General features: G+C 41.1%; 1 protein-coding gene across 1 annotated transcript in view; it reads left to right on the top strand.

Annotated features, from left to right (window-relative positions):
* LOC134349446 (protein diaphanous homolog 3-like) overlaps nucleotides 1–16,573 on the top strand; it is a 576,191-nt gene extending 559,618 nt beyond the window's left edge. The window contains exon 28 of the mRNA XM_063053764.1: nucleotides 14,482–16,573. Within this exon, the coding sequence (XP_062909834.1) occupies nucleotides 14,482–14,741 (260 nt within the window). The 3' untranslated portion in view covers nucleotides 14,742–16,573. The remainder of the gene's footprint in view (nucleotides 1–14,481) is intronic.
* The last annotated feature ends 1,852 nt before the right edge of the window (nucleotides 16,574–18,425 follow it).

Below are 18,425 nucleotides of genomic sequence, written 5' to 3'. Positions count from 1 at the left end.
TGGCAGAGAAGCAATGGCTGGAATTTCTGGAAGAAATTTGGAAGGCACAATATATATACATCACAAACAGGAAGTATTTTAAAGGCAAGATGACACAACTGTGGCTAAAAAGAGAAGTCAAAGCCAACATTAAAGCCAAAGAGAGGACATATAATAGAGCAAAATTCGTGGGAAGTTAGAGAATTGGGAAACTCTTTAAAAACTAACAAAGGGCAACTAAAAAAGTTATTAAGAAGGAAAAGGTGGAATACAATAGTAAGCTAGCCAATAATATTAAAGAGGATACCAAAAGTTTCTTCAAATACATAAGGTGTGAAAGAGAGCCGAGAGTGGATACCAGACCACTGGAAAACGATAATGGAGAGGGAGTAATGAGGACAAGGAAATTTTGAATGAACTGAATAAGTTTTACATCCGTCTTCACTGTGGAAGACATTAGCAGTGTGGTGAAAGTTCCAGATGTCAGGGTTCATGAAGTGTGTGAAGTCACCATTACTAGAGAGAATGTTCTTGGGAAACTGAAAGGTCTGAGGGTAGATAAGTCACCTGGACCATATGGTGTACATCCAAGGGTTCTGAAAGAAGTGGCTGAAGAGATTGTGGAGGCATTAATAATGATCTTTCAAGAATCACTAGATTCTGGAATGGTACTGGAAGACCGAAAAATTGCAAATGTCACTCCACTCTTCAACAAGAGAGAGAGGCAGAAGAAAGGAAATTATATACCGGTTAGTCTGACCTTAGTGATTGGGAAGAAGGTGAAGGCGATGATTGAGGATATGGTTTCAGGATACCTGGAGGCACATGATAAAATAGGCAGTTGTCAGCGTGGTTTCCTCAATGGAAAATTTTGCCTGACAAATCTGTTGGAATTCTTTGAAGAAATAACAAGCAGGACAAGCAAGCTCTTTGACAAGGTGCCACACATGAGGCTATGGTATTACAGGAAAGATTCTAGCATGGATAAAGCAGTGCGTGATTGGCAGGAGGCAGAGTGGGAATAAAGGGAGCCTTTTCTGACTGGCTGCCGGTGCCTGTGTTGGGACTGATTCTTTTTACATTATGTGTCAATAATTTGGATAACGGAATTGAGGGCTTTGTTACAAAGTTTTCAGATGATATAAAGATAGGTGGAGGGGCAGGTAGTTTTGAGGAAGTAGAGAGGCTACAGAAGGTCTTAGACAGATTTGGAGAATGTGCCAAGAACTAACAGATGGAATACAGTGTCGGGATACGTATGGTCATGAACTTTGTTAGAAGAAATGAAATGGTTGACTATTTTTTTAAATGGAGAGAAAATACAAAAAACTGAGGAGCAAAGGGACTTGGGAGACATTGTGTAGGATTCTATAAAGATTAAGTTGCAGGTTGAGTCCGTGGTGAGGAAGGCAAATGCTATGTTAGCATTCATTTCAAGAGAACTAGAATATAAAAGCAAGGATGTAATGTTGAGACTTTACAAATGACTAGTGAGGCCTCACTTAGAGTATTGTGAGCAGTTTTGGGCCCCTTATCTTAGAAAATATGTGCTGAAAATGGAGAGGGTTCAAAGGAGGTTCACGAAAATGATTCCAGAATTGAATGACTTGTCATATGAAAAGTGTTTGATGGCTCTAGGCCAGTATTCACTAGAATTCAGAAGAATGAGGGGTGACCTCATTGAATGGTGAAAGGCCTTGATAGAGAGGTTGTTTCCTGTGGTGAGAGAGTCTAAGACCAGAGGACACAGCCTCAGGTGAGAGGGGCTTTCTTTTAGAATGGAGATGAGGAGGGATTTCTTTAGCCAGAGAGTGGTGAATCTGTGAGATTCTTTGCCACTGGCAGTTGTGGAGACCAAGTCTTTATGTATATTTAAGACAGAGATTGATAGATTCTTGATTGGTCAAAGCATGAAGTGATACAGGGAGAAGGCAGGAGACTGGGGCTGAGAGCAAAATTGGACCAGCCATGATGAAATGGTGGAACAGACTCTGGGCCAAATGCCCTATATCTGCTCCTATATATCAAGGTCTTATTTTTTAAATAGCTTGTTAGTGATCTGCTTGCTCTGACTGAGATTGTCAGTTCAAAGGCCTTTGACAGCAGTGAGATAGATATCAATAAGTCATCAGAGTGCTTTCACGTCTGTTCCACATGAGGTAAGAAAAGATAAACACAAGAGTTTCTGTGGATGCTAGAAATCGAGGAAATGCAGGAAGAACTCAGAAAATCAGGCAGCGTCCATGAAAATGAACAAACAATCGATGTTCTGGACTGGGACTCTTCTTCAGGATTGGAAAGGAAGAGGAAAGACACCAGAATAAAGAGGTGGAGGGAGGGGAAGGAGGACTAGCTAGAAGGTAATAGGTGCAGCTGGGTGGGTGGGAAAGGTAAAGTGCTGGAGTGGAAGGAATCTGATAGGAATGGAGAGTGACCTGTAGGAGAAAGGGAAGGAGGAGGGGCACCAGGGTGAGGTGATGGGCAGGGCAGGAGAAGGGGTAAGAGGCCAGAAAGGGGAATAAAAGAAGAGGGAGTGGAAAAAATTACTGGAAGGAGAAATAGGTGTTCATGCCATCAGGTTGGCAAACATATTGGCTTTTGAAAAGAGTGCCATTGTGTCCACGTAGAACCATTCACTTGTGCAGCAATGCCTAGATAAAAACCTGCAGCACAAATTCTCTTCCAAGAGGCCAGAGTGGGGAATAGAAGACGAGGGAAGGGAGAGGGAAAGATTTTTTTTTACCAGAAGGAGAAATCAATATTTATGCCATAAGGAATATAAAATGTTGTTCCTCGACCCTGAGGCTGGCCTCTAGAGGAGGCCAAGGACCGACATATCAGATTGGGAAGAGGAATTAAAACGTTGGGACACTGGGAAGTTCCAATTTTGGTGGATGGAACGGTGGTGCTGGACGAAGCGATTCCACCAATTTACAATGGGCATCACCATAGTAGAGAAGGCTGCATTGGGAGCACTGGATGCAATAAGTGACCCTAGTAGATTGGCATATGAAGTGCTACCTCAGCTGGAGGGCTGTTTGGAGCCCTGAATGGAGGTGAGAGAGGAGCTGAATGGGCAGGTGCAGTGCTTTTGCTGCTTGCAGGGATAAGTACTGGGATGGAGATTAGTAGGGAGGGACAAATAGACAAGGGCAAGAAAAGGTTGTTTAATGTCATTTCTATTACACAAGTGTAAAGGAGATGCAGCACCAAGAAAAATGTAATAACATAAAGAACACCATCATCAAAATGCACAATAAATATAAGTACATAAAATAGCTTGTATACAAAGATTGCTTCTGGCAAGATGCGTGTGGCTCCAATAAGAATCATCAAATATTTATGTTTCGGTCTACTACAGCCATGGGTACTCCAGTAAGTAGTATCTTTTTGAGACATTTAATGAACCTATCAATACGCTAAATCAGCGGACCTCAGAAGGCAGACTTGGGTCACAAATGTAGTTCCCCTTTAAGAAGAGAGAAGCGGGGCACTGAGCCTGTCTACAGGTACAATTGAAACACCGAGGCTTTAGACTTCCACTCCTGACTATCCTGCTGACAAATATACAGTCTCTAAAAAATAAAATTGAAGACTTCAGAGCAAGATTGCTATACTAGAGGGACATCTGCTTTACTCTGATGTGTACTCTGCTTTACAGAAACATGGCTCACCACCACCATTTTGGATTCAGCACTGTAGCTCGATGGCTTCACCGTTCTCTGCAAAAAGGGGACAGCTCAGTCTTCTAAAGGCAGAGGAAGTGGAATATGCTTTTTGATTAGCTCATTGCAATGCACAAACTTGGCAGTTTTGCTTTAGTCCTGCTTCCCAACCTAGAACATCTAGAGGTCAAAAGACATCCATTTTATCTGATGAGGGAGCTTTCAACCCCAGTCCAAGATCAGGCAGGCAGTGGAGGAGCTGAACAATGTAATCAGCAGGCACAAAGCAGCCGGCACACCCTAATGTCTTGCCTATCATTGCAGGCAATTTCAACCTATTTCCAGCTGCTGCTTATTGACTACAGCTCAGCGATCAACAATCTTGCCCGCAGCCATAATCAACAAGCTCCAAAACCTGGGTCTCTGTACCACCCTCTGCAACTGGATGCTAGATTTCCTCATTGGGAGACCACAGTCTGTGCAAATAAGAAATAGAATCTCCTACTTGCTGACAATCAACACTGGCATACTTCAAGGATCTGCACTTCGCCCAGTGTTCTACTCCCTTGCACCCATAACTTACACCCAAATGTGGAGGAGGCTGCTTCAGTGGTCGCTCTCCACAAAGGCCGCGTTGGGTCAGGACGTCGCAAGTCAGCAATTGCTTCCCACAGAAGGACTAAGTTTGACCTGTCACTCTCCTCAATGCTGACGGAAGTTGTCTTCAGTATTCCAAGACCTATGTGATTATTGGTGTAGACTGTAGCTTATATGGTCTCCTTCAGTTTTCTATGTTTTCTTTCTTGTTGCCATTTTCCGGGTAGGTGATATGTTAGTCTTTGTGTGAGGGAGCGGCTGGGGATTTGGGGTCTGATGTTCTTGTTGATGATTTTCCATGAGGGTGATCTGTTAGCTTTTGGTGTATTAGAGAGGGGATTGGGGTTTGATGTTTCAGCTACCATTTTGCAGGTGAGCATTCTGTTAGTTTCTGTGCAAGGAAGGGGTTGGAGATTTGGAGTTTGCGAGTTCTGTTTCTTTTCCTTTTCATACGGAGGTGGGAGGGTGGTTGATGTCTTTTCTTTCAATGACTTCCATGATTGTTCTGTATTTATGGCCATCTGGAGAAGATGGATCTCAGAGTTGTGTTGTGTGTACATACTTGGATAATAAAATGTACCTATGATAGAGAAGAAGGAGAATTTGTATATCCTGATTACCTGGTGGCAGAGAGTTCATTAGTTTTACAGCTTGGGGAAAGAAGCTGTTTCCCGTCCTAACAGTTCTTGTCCTGATGTACAGTACCTCTTGCCTGATGGTAGGGGGCCAAAGAGATTGTTGGATAGTTGGGAGATAATTCCTAAGTGGCTTGCGTATGCAGAACTCCCAACAAGTATCTCTGATGAATGGAAGAGAGACTCCATTGATTCTCTCAGCAGTCTTCGCAATCCTGTGTAGAGACTTGAAGTCAGGTGCCTTGCAATTGCCGTACCAGACAGTGAAGTAACTTTTCAGGACACTCTCGATGATGTTCCTGTAAAAATTGGTTAGAATGCGGGGCAAGGGAGTCTCAATCATGCAGTCTTCTCAGGAAGTGGAGGTACTGCTGTGCTTTCTTGACCAAAGAGATGCATTGAAGGACTAGCTAAGATCATCCATTATGTGCAGAGAAGAGTGGTCAATCTGCACCTTCCTAAAGTCTACAATCATCTCTTGTCCACATTGAGACTCAGGTTTTTTTGCTTCTACCATTCTACCAGCCCCTCTACCTCTTCTCTGTATAATGACCACTGTTCTGTCATCAACGAACTTGATTTGGTTTGAACTGCATCTAGTAGTGCCGTCATGTGTCAACAGCAGGCTGAGCCTGTCATCCTAGCAACAGTGCTCAGCATGATGGAGCTAGAGGTGCTGTTGCCAACACGGACTGACTGTGGCCTTTCTGTCAAGAAATCCAAGAACCATTTACAGAGGGAGGTGTTGATACCCAACGAGGAGAGTTTACCCACTAGCTTTTGAGGGAAGAGGTACAGTATTAGACAGCAACCTGGCATATGAGGCACCTTTTTCCAGTTGGGACAGGACAGAGTTGAGTGCAGAGGCTTTGGCATCATTGAGAAAAATGCAAACTGGAAAGGGTCCAATGTACCAGGAAGATTGGACTTAATGCGATCCATAACGAGCCTCTCAAAGCACTTCATTATTGTTGAGGTTGGTGCCACTGAACGGTAGTCATTGAGGCAGGTTACTGTTGCCCTCTTGGGCAATGGGATGATGGTGGCTGCCTTGAAGCTTGAAGTTACTGGAGTTTACAGAGAATAGTGCAAAAAACAAAAAAAAACATCCAGTAAGCAGCAACTCGAAGGACAAAAATGCCTTGTTAATGAGAGAAGTCAGACTGGTTCAAGTTGACAGGAAGGCAACATTAATTGAAATAACCATGCATTCCAGCAGTGGTGTGCAGAAGTGCTCTTGACGCACAACATGTCAAACCTTGAAGCAACAGAAGACCACAAAAATACACTCAGTTGTCACTTTATTTAGGTACAGGAGGTATCTAATGAAGTGGCCACTGAGTGTATATCACAAACAGGAGTCCTAGGACCGATTCTTGCTGAACATAGTCATAGTCATACGTTATTGATCCCGAGGGAAATTGGGTTTCGTTACAGTTGCACCAACCAAGAATAGAGTATAGATATAGTAATAGAAAACTAAATAATTAAATAATAATTTGTAAATTATGCCAGGAAATAAGTCCAGGACCAGACTATTGGCTCAGGGTGTCTGACCCTCCAAGGGAGGGCCTACCAGCCCCGAGTAGGAGTTGAGGATGCTATTGTCTACCTGCTGAACCGTGTCTACGCCCACCTGGACAAGCCAGCAAGCACTGTGAGGGTCATGTTTTTTGACACCATCCACCCTGCTCTGCTGGGGGAGAAGCTGACAGCGATGCAGGTGGATGCTTTCCTGGTATCATGGATTCTTGATTATCTGACTGGCAGACCACAGTACGTGTGCTTGCAACACTGTGTGTCCGACAGAGTGATCAGCAGCACTGGGGCTCCACAGGGGACTGTCTTGTCTCCCTTTCTCTTCACCATTTACACCTCGGACTTCAACTACTGCACAGAGTCTTGTCATCTTCAGAAGTTTTCTGATGACTCTGCCATAGTTGGATGCATCAGCAAGGGAGATGAGGCTGAGTACAGGGCTACGGTAGGAAACTTTGTCACATGGTGTGAGCAGAATTATCTGCAGCTTAATGTGAAAAAGACTAAGGAGCTGGTGGTAGACCTGAGGAGAGCTAAGGTACTGGTGACCCCTGTTTCCATCCAGGGGGTCAGTGTGGACATGGTGGAGGATTACAAATACCTGGGGATACGAATTGACAAGAAACTGGACTGGTCAAAGAACACTGAAGGGTCAGAGCCGTTTCTATTTCCTGAGGAGACTGAGGTCCTTTAACATCTGCCGGACCAGGCTGAGGATGTTCTACGAGTCTGTGGTGGCCAGTGCTATCATGTTTGCTGTTGTGTTCTGGGGCAGCAGGCTGAGGGTAGCAGACACCAACAGAATCAACAAACCATTCGTAAGGCCAGTGATGTTGTGGGGATGGAACTGAACTCTCTGACAGTGGTGTCTGAAAAGAGGATGCTGTCCAAGTTGCATGCCATCTTGGACAATGTCTCCCATCCTCTACATAATGTACTGGTTGGGCACAGGAGTACATTCAGCCAGAGACTCATTCCACCGAGATGCAGCACTGAGCGTCATAGGAAGTCATTCCTGCCTGTGGTCATCAAACTTTACAACTCCTCCCTTGGAAGGTCAAACACCCTGAGCCAATAGGCTGGTCCTGGACTTATTTCCTGGCATAATTTACATATTACTATTTAATTATTTATGGTTTTATTACTATTTAAATTATTTATGGTGCAACTGCAACGAAAACCAATTTCCCCTGGGATCAATAAAGTATGACTATGAATATGACTAAAGTTTGATGGCCACAGGCAGGAATGACATCCTATGACGCTCAGTGCTGCATCTCGGTGGAATGAGTCTCTTGCTGAATGTACTCCTGTGCCCACCCAGTACATTATGTAGTGGATGGGAGACATTGTCCAAGATGGCATGCAACTTGGACAGCATCCTCTTTTCAGACACCACCGTCAGAGAGTCCAGTTCCATCCCCACAACATCACTAGCCTTACGAATTAGTTTGTTGATTCTGTTGGTGTCTGCTACCCTCAGCCTGCTGCCCCAGCACACAACAGCAAACATGATAGCACTGCCCACCACAGACTCATAGAACATCCTCAGCATCGTCCAACAGATGTAAAGGACCTCAATCTCCTCAGGAAATAGAGACAGCTCTGACCCTTCTTGTAGACAGCCTCGGTGTTCTTTGACCAGTCCAGTTTCTTGTCAATTCATATCCCCAGGTATTTGTAATCCTCCACCATGTCCACACTGACCCCCTGGATGGAAACAGGGGTCACCGGTGCCTTAGCTCTCCTCAGGTCCACCACCAGCTCCTTAGTCTTTTTCACATTAAGCTGCAGATAATTCTGCTCACACCATATGACAAAGTTTCCTACCATAGCCCTGTACTCAGCCTCATCTCCCTTGCTGATACATCCAACTATGGCAGAATCATCCGAAAACTTCTGAAGATGGCAAGATGTGCAGTAGTTGAAGTCAGAGGTGTAAATGGTGAAGAGAAAGAGAGACAAGACAGTCCTCTGTGGAGCCCCAGTGCTGCTGATCACTCTGTCTGACACACAGTGTTGCAAGCACACGTACTGTGGTCTGCCAGTCAGGTAATCAATAATCCATGGCACCAGGAAAGCATCCACCTGCATTGCTGTCAGCTTCTCCCCAGCAGAGCAGAGCGGATGGTGTTGAACGCACTGGAGAAGTCAAAAAACATGACCCTCACAGTGCTCGCTGGCTTGTCCAGGTGGGCATAGACACGGTTCAGCAGGTAGACGATGGCATCCTCAACTCCTAGTCGGGGCTGGTAGGCGAACTGGAGGGGATCTAAGTGTGGCCTAACCATAGGCCGGAGCAGCTCCAGAACAAGTCTCTCCAGGGTCTTCATGATGTGGGAGGTCAATGCCACCGGTCTGTAGTCATTGAGGCCACTGGGTCGCGGCGTCTTTGGCACAGGGACAAGGCAGGACATCTTCCACGGCACACGAACCCTCTGGAGACTCAGGCTCAGGTTGAAGACATGGTGAAGTACTCCACATCGCTGAGGGGCCCAGACTTTGAGCACCCTGGTGCTGACACCATCTGGGCCTGCAGCCTTGCTTGGGTTGAGACGTTTCAACTGTCTTCTCACCTGTTCAGCTGTGAAGCCCAACGTGGTGGTTTCATGTGGAGGAGGGGTATAGTCATGAGAGCAGGGTGGGTGACTGTGAGGAGAGACTGCAAGTCACAGACCTCCAGCCAAACTACTATGTTCTTCCTTATATGGGCAATCCAGTTCTGAATCCAATTGGCCAATTCACCCTGGATCCCAAGCATCTCAACCTTCAGGATGAGCCTCTTATGAGCAACTTTGTCAAAAACCTTAATAAAATCCATGTAGACTTCACTCACAGCTCTTCCTTCATCAATCATTTTCATCACCTGGTTGAAAAATCAAGTTAGTAAGCCACAACTTCCCCACACAACACCATGCAGACTGTCCCTAATTGGGCCATGATTTTCCAAATGCTCATAAATCCTATCCCTTGGAATCCTTTCCAGTAGCTTCCCAACCACTGACGTGAGATTAATCGATCAATAGTTTCCAGGATTATCCCTCTTTCCCATCTTGAATAATGGAACAATATTAGCAACTCACAGTTCCTCCAAGACCTCACCTGTAGCTCGGGAGGACATGAAGATATTGATCAAGGCCATAACAAACTCACCTCTTGTTTCTCAGTAACCTGTGGTATACCCCGTCAAGCCCTGGGGACTTACCCACCTTAATGTTCTTCATGAGACCCCACACTTCCTCCTCCTTTACTTGAATTGCACTTGCAAATTAGCATGCTCCATACTGATCTCCCTATTCTCCATGTCCTTGTCCTTGGTAAATACTGATGCAAAGTACTCATTTAGGACCTCGTCCACGTTCTCTGAACCCAAGTGCACGTTTCCCTCCTTTATCCTTCAGTGATATAGAATTAATATGGGCAAGTAGGACTGGTATAGATAGGTATGGTGGTTGTGTGGATGCTGTTGGGGTGCTCTGTGCTGTGCAAGTGCATGATTGTGAACATGAAGTCTAGTATGAGAGTCTGATGTTATGCCAATTCATTACTAATGATGGGAAATCCCTTCCAAAACAGCAGCCAGTTTTGCTTAAGCAGGGAACTCGTCCCTTTGGTTTTAATGGAGGAGAATTGTTCTGAGTACATTTAATGTTTGTGTTTTAATTTTTGATCACGTTTTTCAGTAGCTTAAATCATTAAATAGTTTTGTGTTTCTGAAGGTCGGAAAAATTCAGTAGCATTCAGGATTTTGACAGCTTCAATAAACAGCTAAGACAAGCACTTGTTTAACTTGAAGAGCAAAATGCTATAAATCATAGAATCATCGAAAACCTACAGCACAATACAGGCCATTCAGCCCACAAATCTGTGCCGAAGATGTCCTTACCTTAGAACTAAATAGGCTTTACCCATAGCCCTCTATTTTCCTAAGCTCCATGTATCCATCCAGGAGTCTTTTAAAAGACCCTATCGTTTCCACCTCCACCACCGCTGCTGGCAGCCCATTGCATGCACTCACCACTCTGAAAAAAAAACTTACCCCTGATATCTCCTCTGTACCTCCTTCCAAGCACCTTAAAACTACGCCCTCTCATGCTGGCCATTTCAGCCCTGGGACACACAATCAATGTCTCTCATTATCTTGTACACCTCTATCAGGTCACCTACAAATGCTGAAAATCTAAAATAAAAGCAGAAAATGCTTGAGATACTTGAGAGGTCATCGGTGTATATGGTGGGGAAAACTGTGTGAACGTTTCAGATGCTGCTTGGTTTGCTGAGCAACAAAAATCGCACCATATCATCTTTGCTGTCTGTTTCAGTTATTCCCAGCAAGATTATAGTCAGAGCTTATTCTGGTCACTGATGTCACAGTGGTTTTGTTAGTTCATGGGGTCTTGCTGGTGAGGAAATGAATAACTTCATTCAGGTTCACACTGGAGAGAATCCAATGAGCTAACTGTATTTATTACAAGTCACTGCTGTGCATTTGTGAGCCCTTAATACAAATTTGGGATATGCTGTTTACAAGGGTAATAACCAGTGCTTTTCAACAGCTTCTAACAGCCCTTTGTCAGTTTCTTCATGGTGGGGTGGGCAAGCTAAGTAGCAGAACATTCCAGACAGGAGCATTTTGCTGGCTGCCTGTTTTTACTTTGGCTATTTTTGTGAGCAATCTGATATAAATAATGGACAGAGAGCTAAATGCTGTGTTGTTATTATATGGAATATCTACAAGCATTATTTAAACATTCCTGCTCTGAATAATATGTTTTTGAGAATGCATCCACAAATGTTTTGCATTTCCTTTTCATTCACATCAAATACATATTTAATTTCCATTCTTAATTGTTTAAAAGCCCAGGATAATATTAATATTTTATAAAATACTATTTTTAAATGTTAGTTATGCATGAGCTGGCTTATTTTTATTCTCCATGTTTAGATGAAGCTACATACACAGTTTAACAAGCTCTTGCCTGAAACCAGCTGACCAGCTGGATTGCTTGTTAAAGTTGATTTCAGACCAGATTAAAAATGTACATCAATCATATTTGAAGTCCAAGGTAAATGACAATATTTTGTGGAGCTAATCTCTTGTGTCTTGGCTTCAGTGAACTTAGAAGAGAGATAACTAACCTGATTTTTAGGCACACTAATGCTTTCATGCTGCCCTAAATCTAAACTTGTGACGTTTTAGAGCAAAAACAACAGTAACCTTTTCTGATCTTGGTTACATGCATCATTACCTGAATAAATTGTATATAATATGTGCACACATTTTTGCTGTTATTTACATTTGTCAATTATTAAATACGTATTATCTCTCTGTTTCTATAAATTAAATCTTTTTGCAATATGTTACTGTAGAGAGCTATACGTTACGATTAGGATCATAAACTTACATCACTCCATTCTAATTGTATTCAATCTAATTCCTTAAGTTTACTAATCCGGTTTTAAACTGAATCGTTAATATTTCCACATGGTTCCATTGAGAACTTGGACTTAGGAGGCAAATGCATTTCTGGGTTCATTCTTGTTTAGTCATATGCATGCAGCTTGTAGACATGGTGTTCCTTGTATTCTGTTATTTCATATTCTGATCTTTTGAAAATTGTCTTTGGATTTCTGCATCCTTTCCGACAATATGATAAAAAATACCAAGTTAGTTATTGAAGTAAAATGTCTCTTCTCAAAACAGTTTCAAAGTTTACTAACATAAACTGCATTTTTCATAAAAATGGATGAAGTTATTAATAAACTGTGTTTTACAACTTTTAAAGAAGCTTTTGATAGTTTAATATCCTGGTAAGTGCAGTGATTAATGAAGACTTGAATCCAGTGATATGTTTGGTTAATTTTTAAAATACCTTATTTTAATTGTGTGTGATGTTTAAATGATCAAAAATATTTTCTACGATGAAGTCTTTTTGGCTGTTTGTCAAACTTTGGCGAAATCTTCTACAAATTACCAGTGAAATTAGGCCCCTGTAGAGTTGAAGAACCTCGAAGCTGCCAAAATGGTTCAGTGATTTAATGTCAGTATCCCACAGCTTCAGATGTAATCAGCAGATGCTCCCATATTAACATAAATGTTTTTCTAACCTCAGCTGTCGGAGAGGAATAAAAGCTTCCTATCTGTTTCTGATCAAATTCATTTTGCTTGCTTTTGCATAATTAAAGTCCCTTGATGATGCCTAACCTTTCTTTCTTAATATCAAATGTTGGTCCAGGCAAAATCCATGCCAGACTGATCAATCAGTATGCAGTATGTGAAAAGATATTGAAATAGATTTTACACGATCTCCTGATTTCTAATAATTAGCATTCCATGCATGAATTGCAGAAGTGAACAGCATAATGTTATTTTGTTCTTCCCCCACCGCACACAAGGTGCCATTTCATAAGGTCGTTTGCTTTATTCTTCCTAACATTTTACTGCTTGAAAAATGATGGCATTCTGATTCCATCCTGCGCATGTCTGAGACAAATAATTGTAGTCTTACAATTAAATAGTCTTCAAAATGCCAAACAGAAATCTCCGTTTGAAAAATATCTACAGGAGTCAGCTCCTGTATTTGGTATTTTAAAGACATCAGAAATGTCAGGTGGAATGGCCCATATGGCCTTTTGAGATTTTGTAATGTTAGTATCAATAATATTTTTAATATTTTTTCCCTTCAAAAGCTGTTAGGGTCAATTCAATTTAAGGTCACTCAAGAGTATACAAGGTGGACTTATTAACAATAAATCTTCAAAAATATAGAGATTCCATCTTTAATATGTTAATATAGATGAGCACACCTGGAACATTTGTGTGCTTGCTTCCTGCCTAAATATGCTTTAATGTGTGGAAAGAGGAGGGCCTTACTGATGTTATGGGTGGAGATATGCTACAAAGTATTGGCATTCGACAGTGCATCACAGTCCCAATCCCATCACTGGCTGATGCTTTTACCCCAATAATGACTGTGAGATATCTACAGCCAGCGTAGCAACTAGATTTTGAGAAAGGCATTTATTTTCCTGCCTGTGGTCTTAAGGTGATCATACTGCAAAGGTTTGCTGAGACTGTCCAAGCTACTGAGTAAAGTATTCATCCATCACACTGAACCCCCCTGGTCATGAAATGACAGTGCAGTAAATATCTTCAGTAGAAGCCTTTCAAAGTACAAGCTGTTTTCTGTAGGAATTTTCAGCTTTCACATAAAACATACGGTCATGAGTGACTGCTTTCTGTTCCAAAGTCATTACTGTTTTGGATGATAGAACATCTTTCAGAGAATAATCAAAAACTTTAAATGTCATATCAAGTTTGTTGAAGCTGTTTTCGGTCTATGCTGAAGGTTACATGAATATGGAGTATCCGTTTTTTATAGTTGAAGATGTGAAAGAGGATAATTCATAATGTTTGCTTGATGTCTGCAAGCCAGCTGATAAAATTTCTGTCTCTTGCTCCTATGGAAAGTCAATCAGCCAAACATTTAATCATTGACTGTACAGCTGACTACTATAGGAAGTGTGATGAGTCAAGATCACTGCCCCCTATTAGTAAGGCACAGCAATGATATCAGATAGATAGAGAACGCGTTGTGCTTTATATATAAATCCAGCTTTTATAGTACTTCTAACTTCAAGATTTGTATTCAAATCTGGAAATTTTACAGGTATAAAGCAAATTATCTTTTGTTTGGGAGTTATTCAAGGAAGTTGATGCTTGCACTTTTTTTATGATGTTCCCCCTACCTGCCATATTCAATATGCAGGTGCTTGTGTAGATGCTAATCAATTTACCAGAAGTTCATTTTTTCAATGCAATCATTCTCTTGGGAGTACTTGATGAGAGGCAACCCTCTAAAATAAGTTAATCAGATTTATGCTATCAACCCTCTACTCACCTAGTAATATTTAATTGACATTTCATATTGTTTCTGTCACCTTTACAGTTTGTATCCCTGCTGTATGCATACTGTTTGATCCAGATATTTTTGCATGATGTTTTTTAAAGTACGTTGAACTCTATTCTGTGATTTAATTTCCCTTTTTATGCTTTCTCACCGCAGAAAATCAAAAGGCTCAAATGGAAAGGTCACGTTCTCGCCAGAATATCCACTTAAACGCAACAAGAATTCCATTCAGCAAGGAGCTCAGTTATGAAGTAGAGGCTCATTCATCTAGCGCAAGGAGCAAAGTGGCCAGCAGAAGAGAGGGACATGCTCTTTTAGACATGAGGGAGAAAGAAATGAAAGCTATTAGCTCCAGTGCTAAGGGTGATGCTGTTCCTGAAGTAGAAGCACTTTTGGCTCGGTTACGTGCTCTATAGAGCCAAGATCAACACAGATGTAATTCTGCTGCAAAGCTCAGGTCACAATAAGACCAAGCCAGTGGATCCTGCCAGGTGCAAGTTCTCAAGCTCTTGGTGTTGGCACTTTGTGAATTGAGAAAAGCCAGTAATGATTGAACTTGAGATTAAGGAACAGAAGCTATTTTTCAGTATGGTAAAGCAAAGCTGCAAGAACATGTGCCTGCAATTATATATCTCATTTATGGGAAAATCTACTGATCCAAGTTGTCTTCCATTTTCCTTAATGTTGATACAGTATCCTGCCTCTAAATCAGGTGATGCTTCAACTACTTTCAATTTGTAAAGTAACATAGCCAGTGCGTTTGGAGAAAATCAGAAAGACTTCAGATTGGGATGTTATATATAAACGTAAAACATCACATAAACATTTCTCAAATCATTTTTAATTTCAATCACCTTTTAAGTCAGAAGTACCTCAATATATGATAGGGAAAGATTAAATACGGAACTAATTCAGTACCCACTGTGTGAACAGAGATAATTTGTTCATTCCGTTATTTACATCACATTGAAATATAACTTGTTTTTAACAATGCTATACTAGGCAAATACTCAAAGAAGATAATATAAATTATACCAAGCTTCCTTACCGCCTATCGCAACAATAATTGTTTTAAAACATACACTACAGTTTGCAGTGTGTGTTTAGCAGGGTACTGCAGTGACATTGTTTATGTACCAAAGAATATATAAACTGCATAAAATAGAATTTAAAACATTATATATAACATATGTAGAACTGTTTTCTCTATAATATTCATATATACATCTACATATATAATATATTATTTATATGCATTTATGTCACATGATTGTTTAGATCAGTTTCTAACCTAGGCTCCACGGATCACTTGCTTAATGATATTGGCCATAGCATAGAAAAGATAGGGAACCCCTGGTTCAGATTGGCTGTTAGAGCAACATTTTATTTTATAATACTTTTAATCTTTGAAGCAAAAATGCATAAGCATCAAAGCAATCTGGTTACACACAGTGTAAGATAGTGCTGACCATCATTGCATCTTTACAGTAATAGCTATTGATTAGAATTTGATGTATAAGTTAATTTGTTATCCATATATTCTGAATGAGCTATTTATCACATCTGAACATACTATTTTTGTATTCATTTGCTTCATACTCTTCCCAATTTTGCATAACCTGTTGTTTTCTATTGCAAGTAGGGGGCTTATCCTTCCTTGTATTGTCAAATCACTTTCAGCTGGCTGCCTTCACTTTTCAGATCAGTGCTGATAAGAAGAAAATAATACCTTTGCATATATTATGCAACATAATAAAGGTCACTGAATGTATGGCAGAAAACTTGCCTTTTAAATTTGGGTTTATCTGGGCCAATGATTTACTAGAACTAACATTTAACCACACATGTCTGTAATTCAATATACATATCTATTGTTGTATACCTGAACATTACAGATTAATGAATGTATTCATAGCCTAAATCTATTTCAAACTATAGTTTGTACAAAATTATGTAACTCTTTCTGTGATTGGCATTGCAAATAACTTGCACAAGGTAATTTAATATTTACAAATTACACCAACACTTCGTGCTGTAAAACATATATAAATGTACTAGTAAGTTTCTTGCTTATAAAATTTGTATCTGCTCTATAGCAGAACAGAATTACTAGACATTTACATGTTCCAATAAGGGCATTATTCACTTTGTTATTACGCTTGCTGGTCTAACTTACTGTCTTAATTCCTTGATGTAATGGGTAATAGATCATTTAGTTGATAAAGGAAGAGGGCTTATTATGTAGAATTGAAATATTGCTTTAATAAAAATATCAAATATACTACAGCATTTTTTTAATTTCACACTGTGATAACAAGTGTGATGGAACAGGAACATTAACTGGCTTAATTCCAATTAGTCTTTTTCTTAAGCAATTACCAATTATGTATTGGTTTCCCTTTTTCTCCCTGACGAGGTAGACTGGATATTTACACTGCAAAAGCTCTCAGTCAAATAATAATAACAAATTTTTTAAAAATCCTGTTTTCAGCCAGTACAATTACATTTAAAAGATAAAGTGAGTTGTATTCTAAGTTCAGATAAATTAATCTGCTACACGACACAATGTTATGACCATAACACAGCCTATTGCTCTAATAGGTTCTTTCATTATTGTCCATACTGCCGAAATCGCTAGGAAAGATGTACCGTATACTTAGATTTGCCATTGATGCATTTTCAGGATCAAGCTGTCTGTGACTAGTGGTTGCTGAGTGTTTACCCATTTGCAGGTTGTTTTACAACCCTACACTTACTCTCAATATTAAGAGCAGTTAAAAACTTCAAAATGCTGCACTCTGGCCATGTCTCCTGTCAGAGTATTCTGGGGGTAGACCCCACTGAAATGTCAACTGAGGCTTTGCTGCAGATTATCACCTGACTACAGCATCAGACAGCAGAGATGATTGGATCCAGACAAACTTAACTTCAGAACATATATTGGTCATGGCAGTAGGTACAAGAGCTGGGCTGTCATGTTACAGCTGGATAAAATGTAGGCGAGACTGCACTGGGAACACTGTGTGCAGTCCTTGTACCTACGTATAGAAAGGATGTCTTTAAGCTGGAAAGAGTACAGAGAAGTTTCACTAGAATGTTACCAGACTGGAGGGCTTGAGCTCTAAGGAAACACTGGAAAGGCTGAGGAGGGACCTTTTTCAAGTTTATAACATCAAAAGGGCCATAGGTAAGGTGAATGGTCACTGTCCTTCAGAGTAGGGAAGGCTAAAACAAGATGGCATAGGTTTTAGCTGAGAGTGGAAATTGAAAAGGGATGTGAGTGACACCCTTTTCACAGAGAGTGGTGAATAGGTGGCACTAGCTGCCACACAAAGTAATAGAGTTGGGTACAAATGCAATGCTTAAAAGCCTTTAGACAGGTACACGGACAGGAAAAGCTGACAGGGATGTGGGTCAAACACGGGGAAGTGAATGCCATTCAAGTAGACAACTTGGTCAGCGTGAATTAGTGGAGCTGAAGGGTGTATTTCCAAGCAGCATGACTATGACACTGACATATTGTGCCCGGTGTTTAAAAAACTTTCCTGCTCTGCCTGGGATGATAGAAAAGGCATTTCAAAAGGGCAATGTTATGATAGTCATGGGGGATTTTAAAATGTAGGTCATCACATTATGTGCCATGTCGTGTGACATGGGCGATTACGGTCTATGATCATGATTGTTCTTGACAAATGTTTCTACAGAAGTGGTTTGCCATTGCCTTCTTCTGGGCAGTGTCTTTACGAGACAGATGAACCCAAGCCATTAACAATACTCTTCAGAGATTGCCTGTATGGCGTCGGTAGTCACATAACCAGGAGTCATAATATTGCCCAGTTGCTAATAAGACCATCCACCACCTGCTCCCATGGTTTCACGTGACTGATTGGACACTAAGCAGGTGCTACACCTTGCAGAGGGAAGGAGCACCTTACACCTCCTGTGGTAGAGACATATCTCTACCCCACCATTCCAATGTGCAGGTACATTTGGCAAATAGGTTGGTGCTGGATCCCGAGAGAGAATTTGTAGATGGCTTTTTAGAGCAGCTTGTGGTTGAGCCCACTATGGGAAAGGCTATTCTGGGTTGGGTGTTGTGT

The sequence above is a fragment of the Mobula hypostoma genome, chromosome 7, assembly GCF_963921235.1.
Source record: "Mobula hypostoma chromosome 7, sMobHyp1.1, whole genome shotgun sequence".
Classification (NCBI taxonomy): Eukaryota; Metazoa; Chordata; class Chondrichthyes; order Myliobatiformes; family Myliobatidae; genus Mobula; species Mobula hypostoma.
Note: the sequence above shows the minus strand (reverse complement) of the source record. Positions and strands in the feature narration are given on the sequence as shown.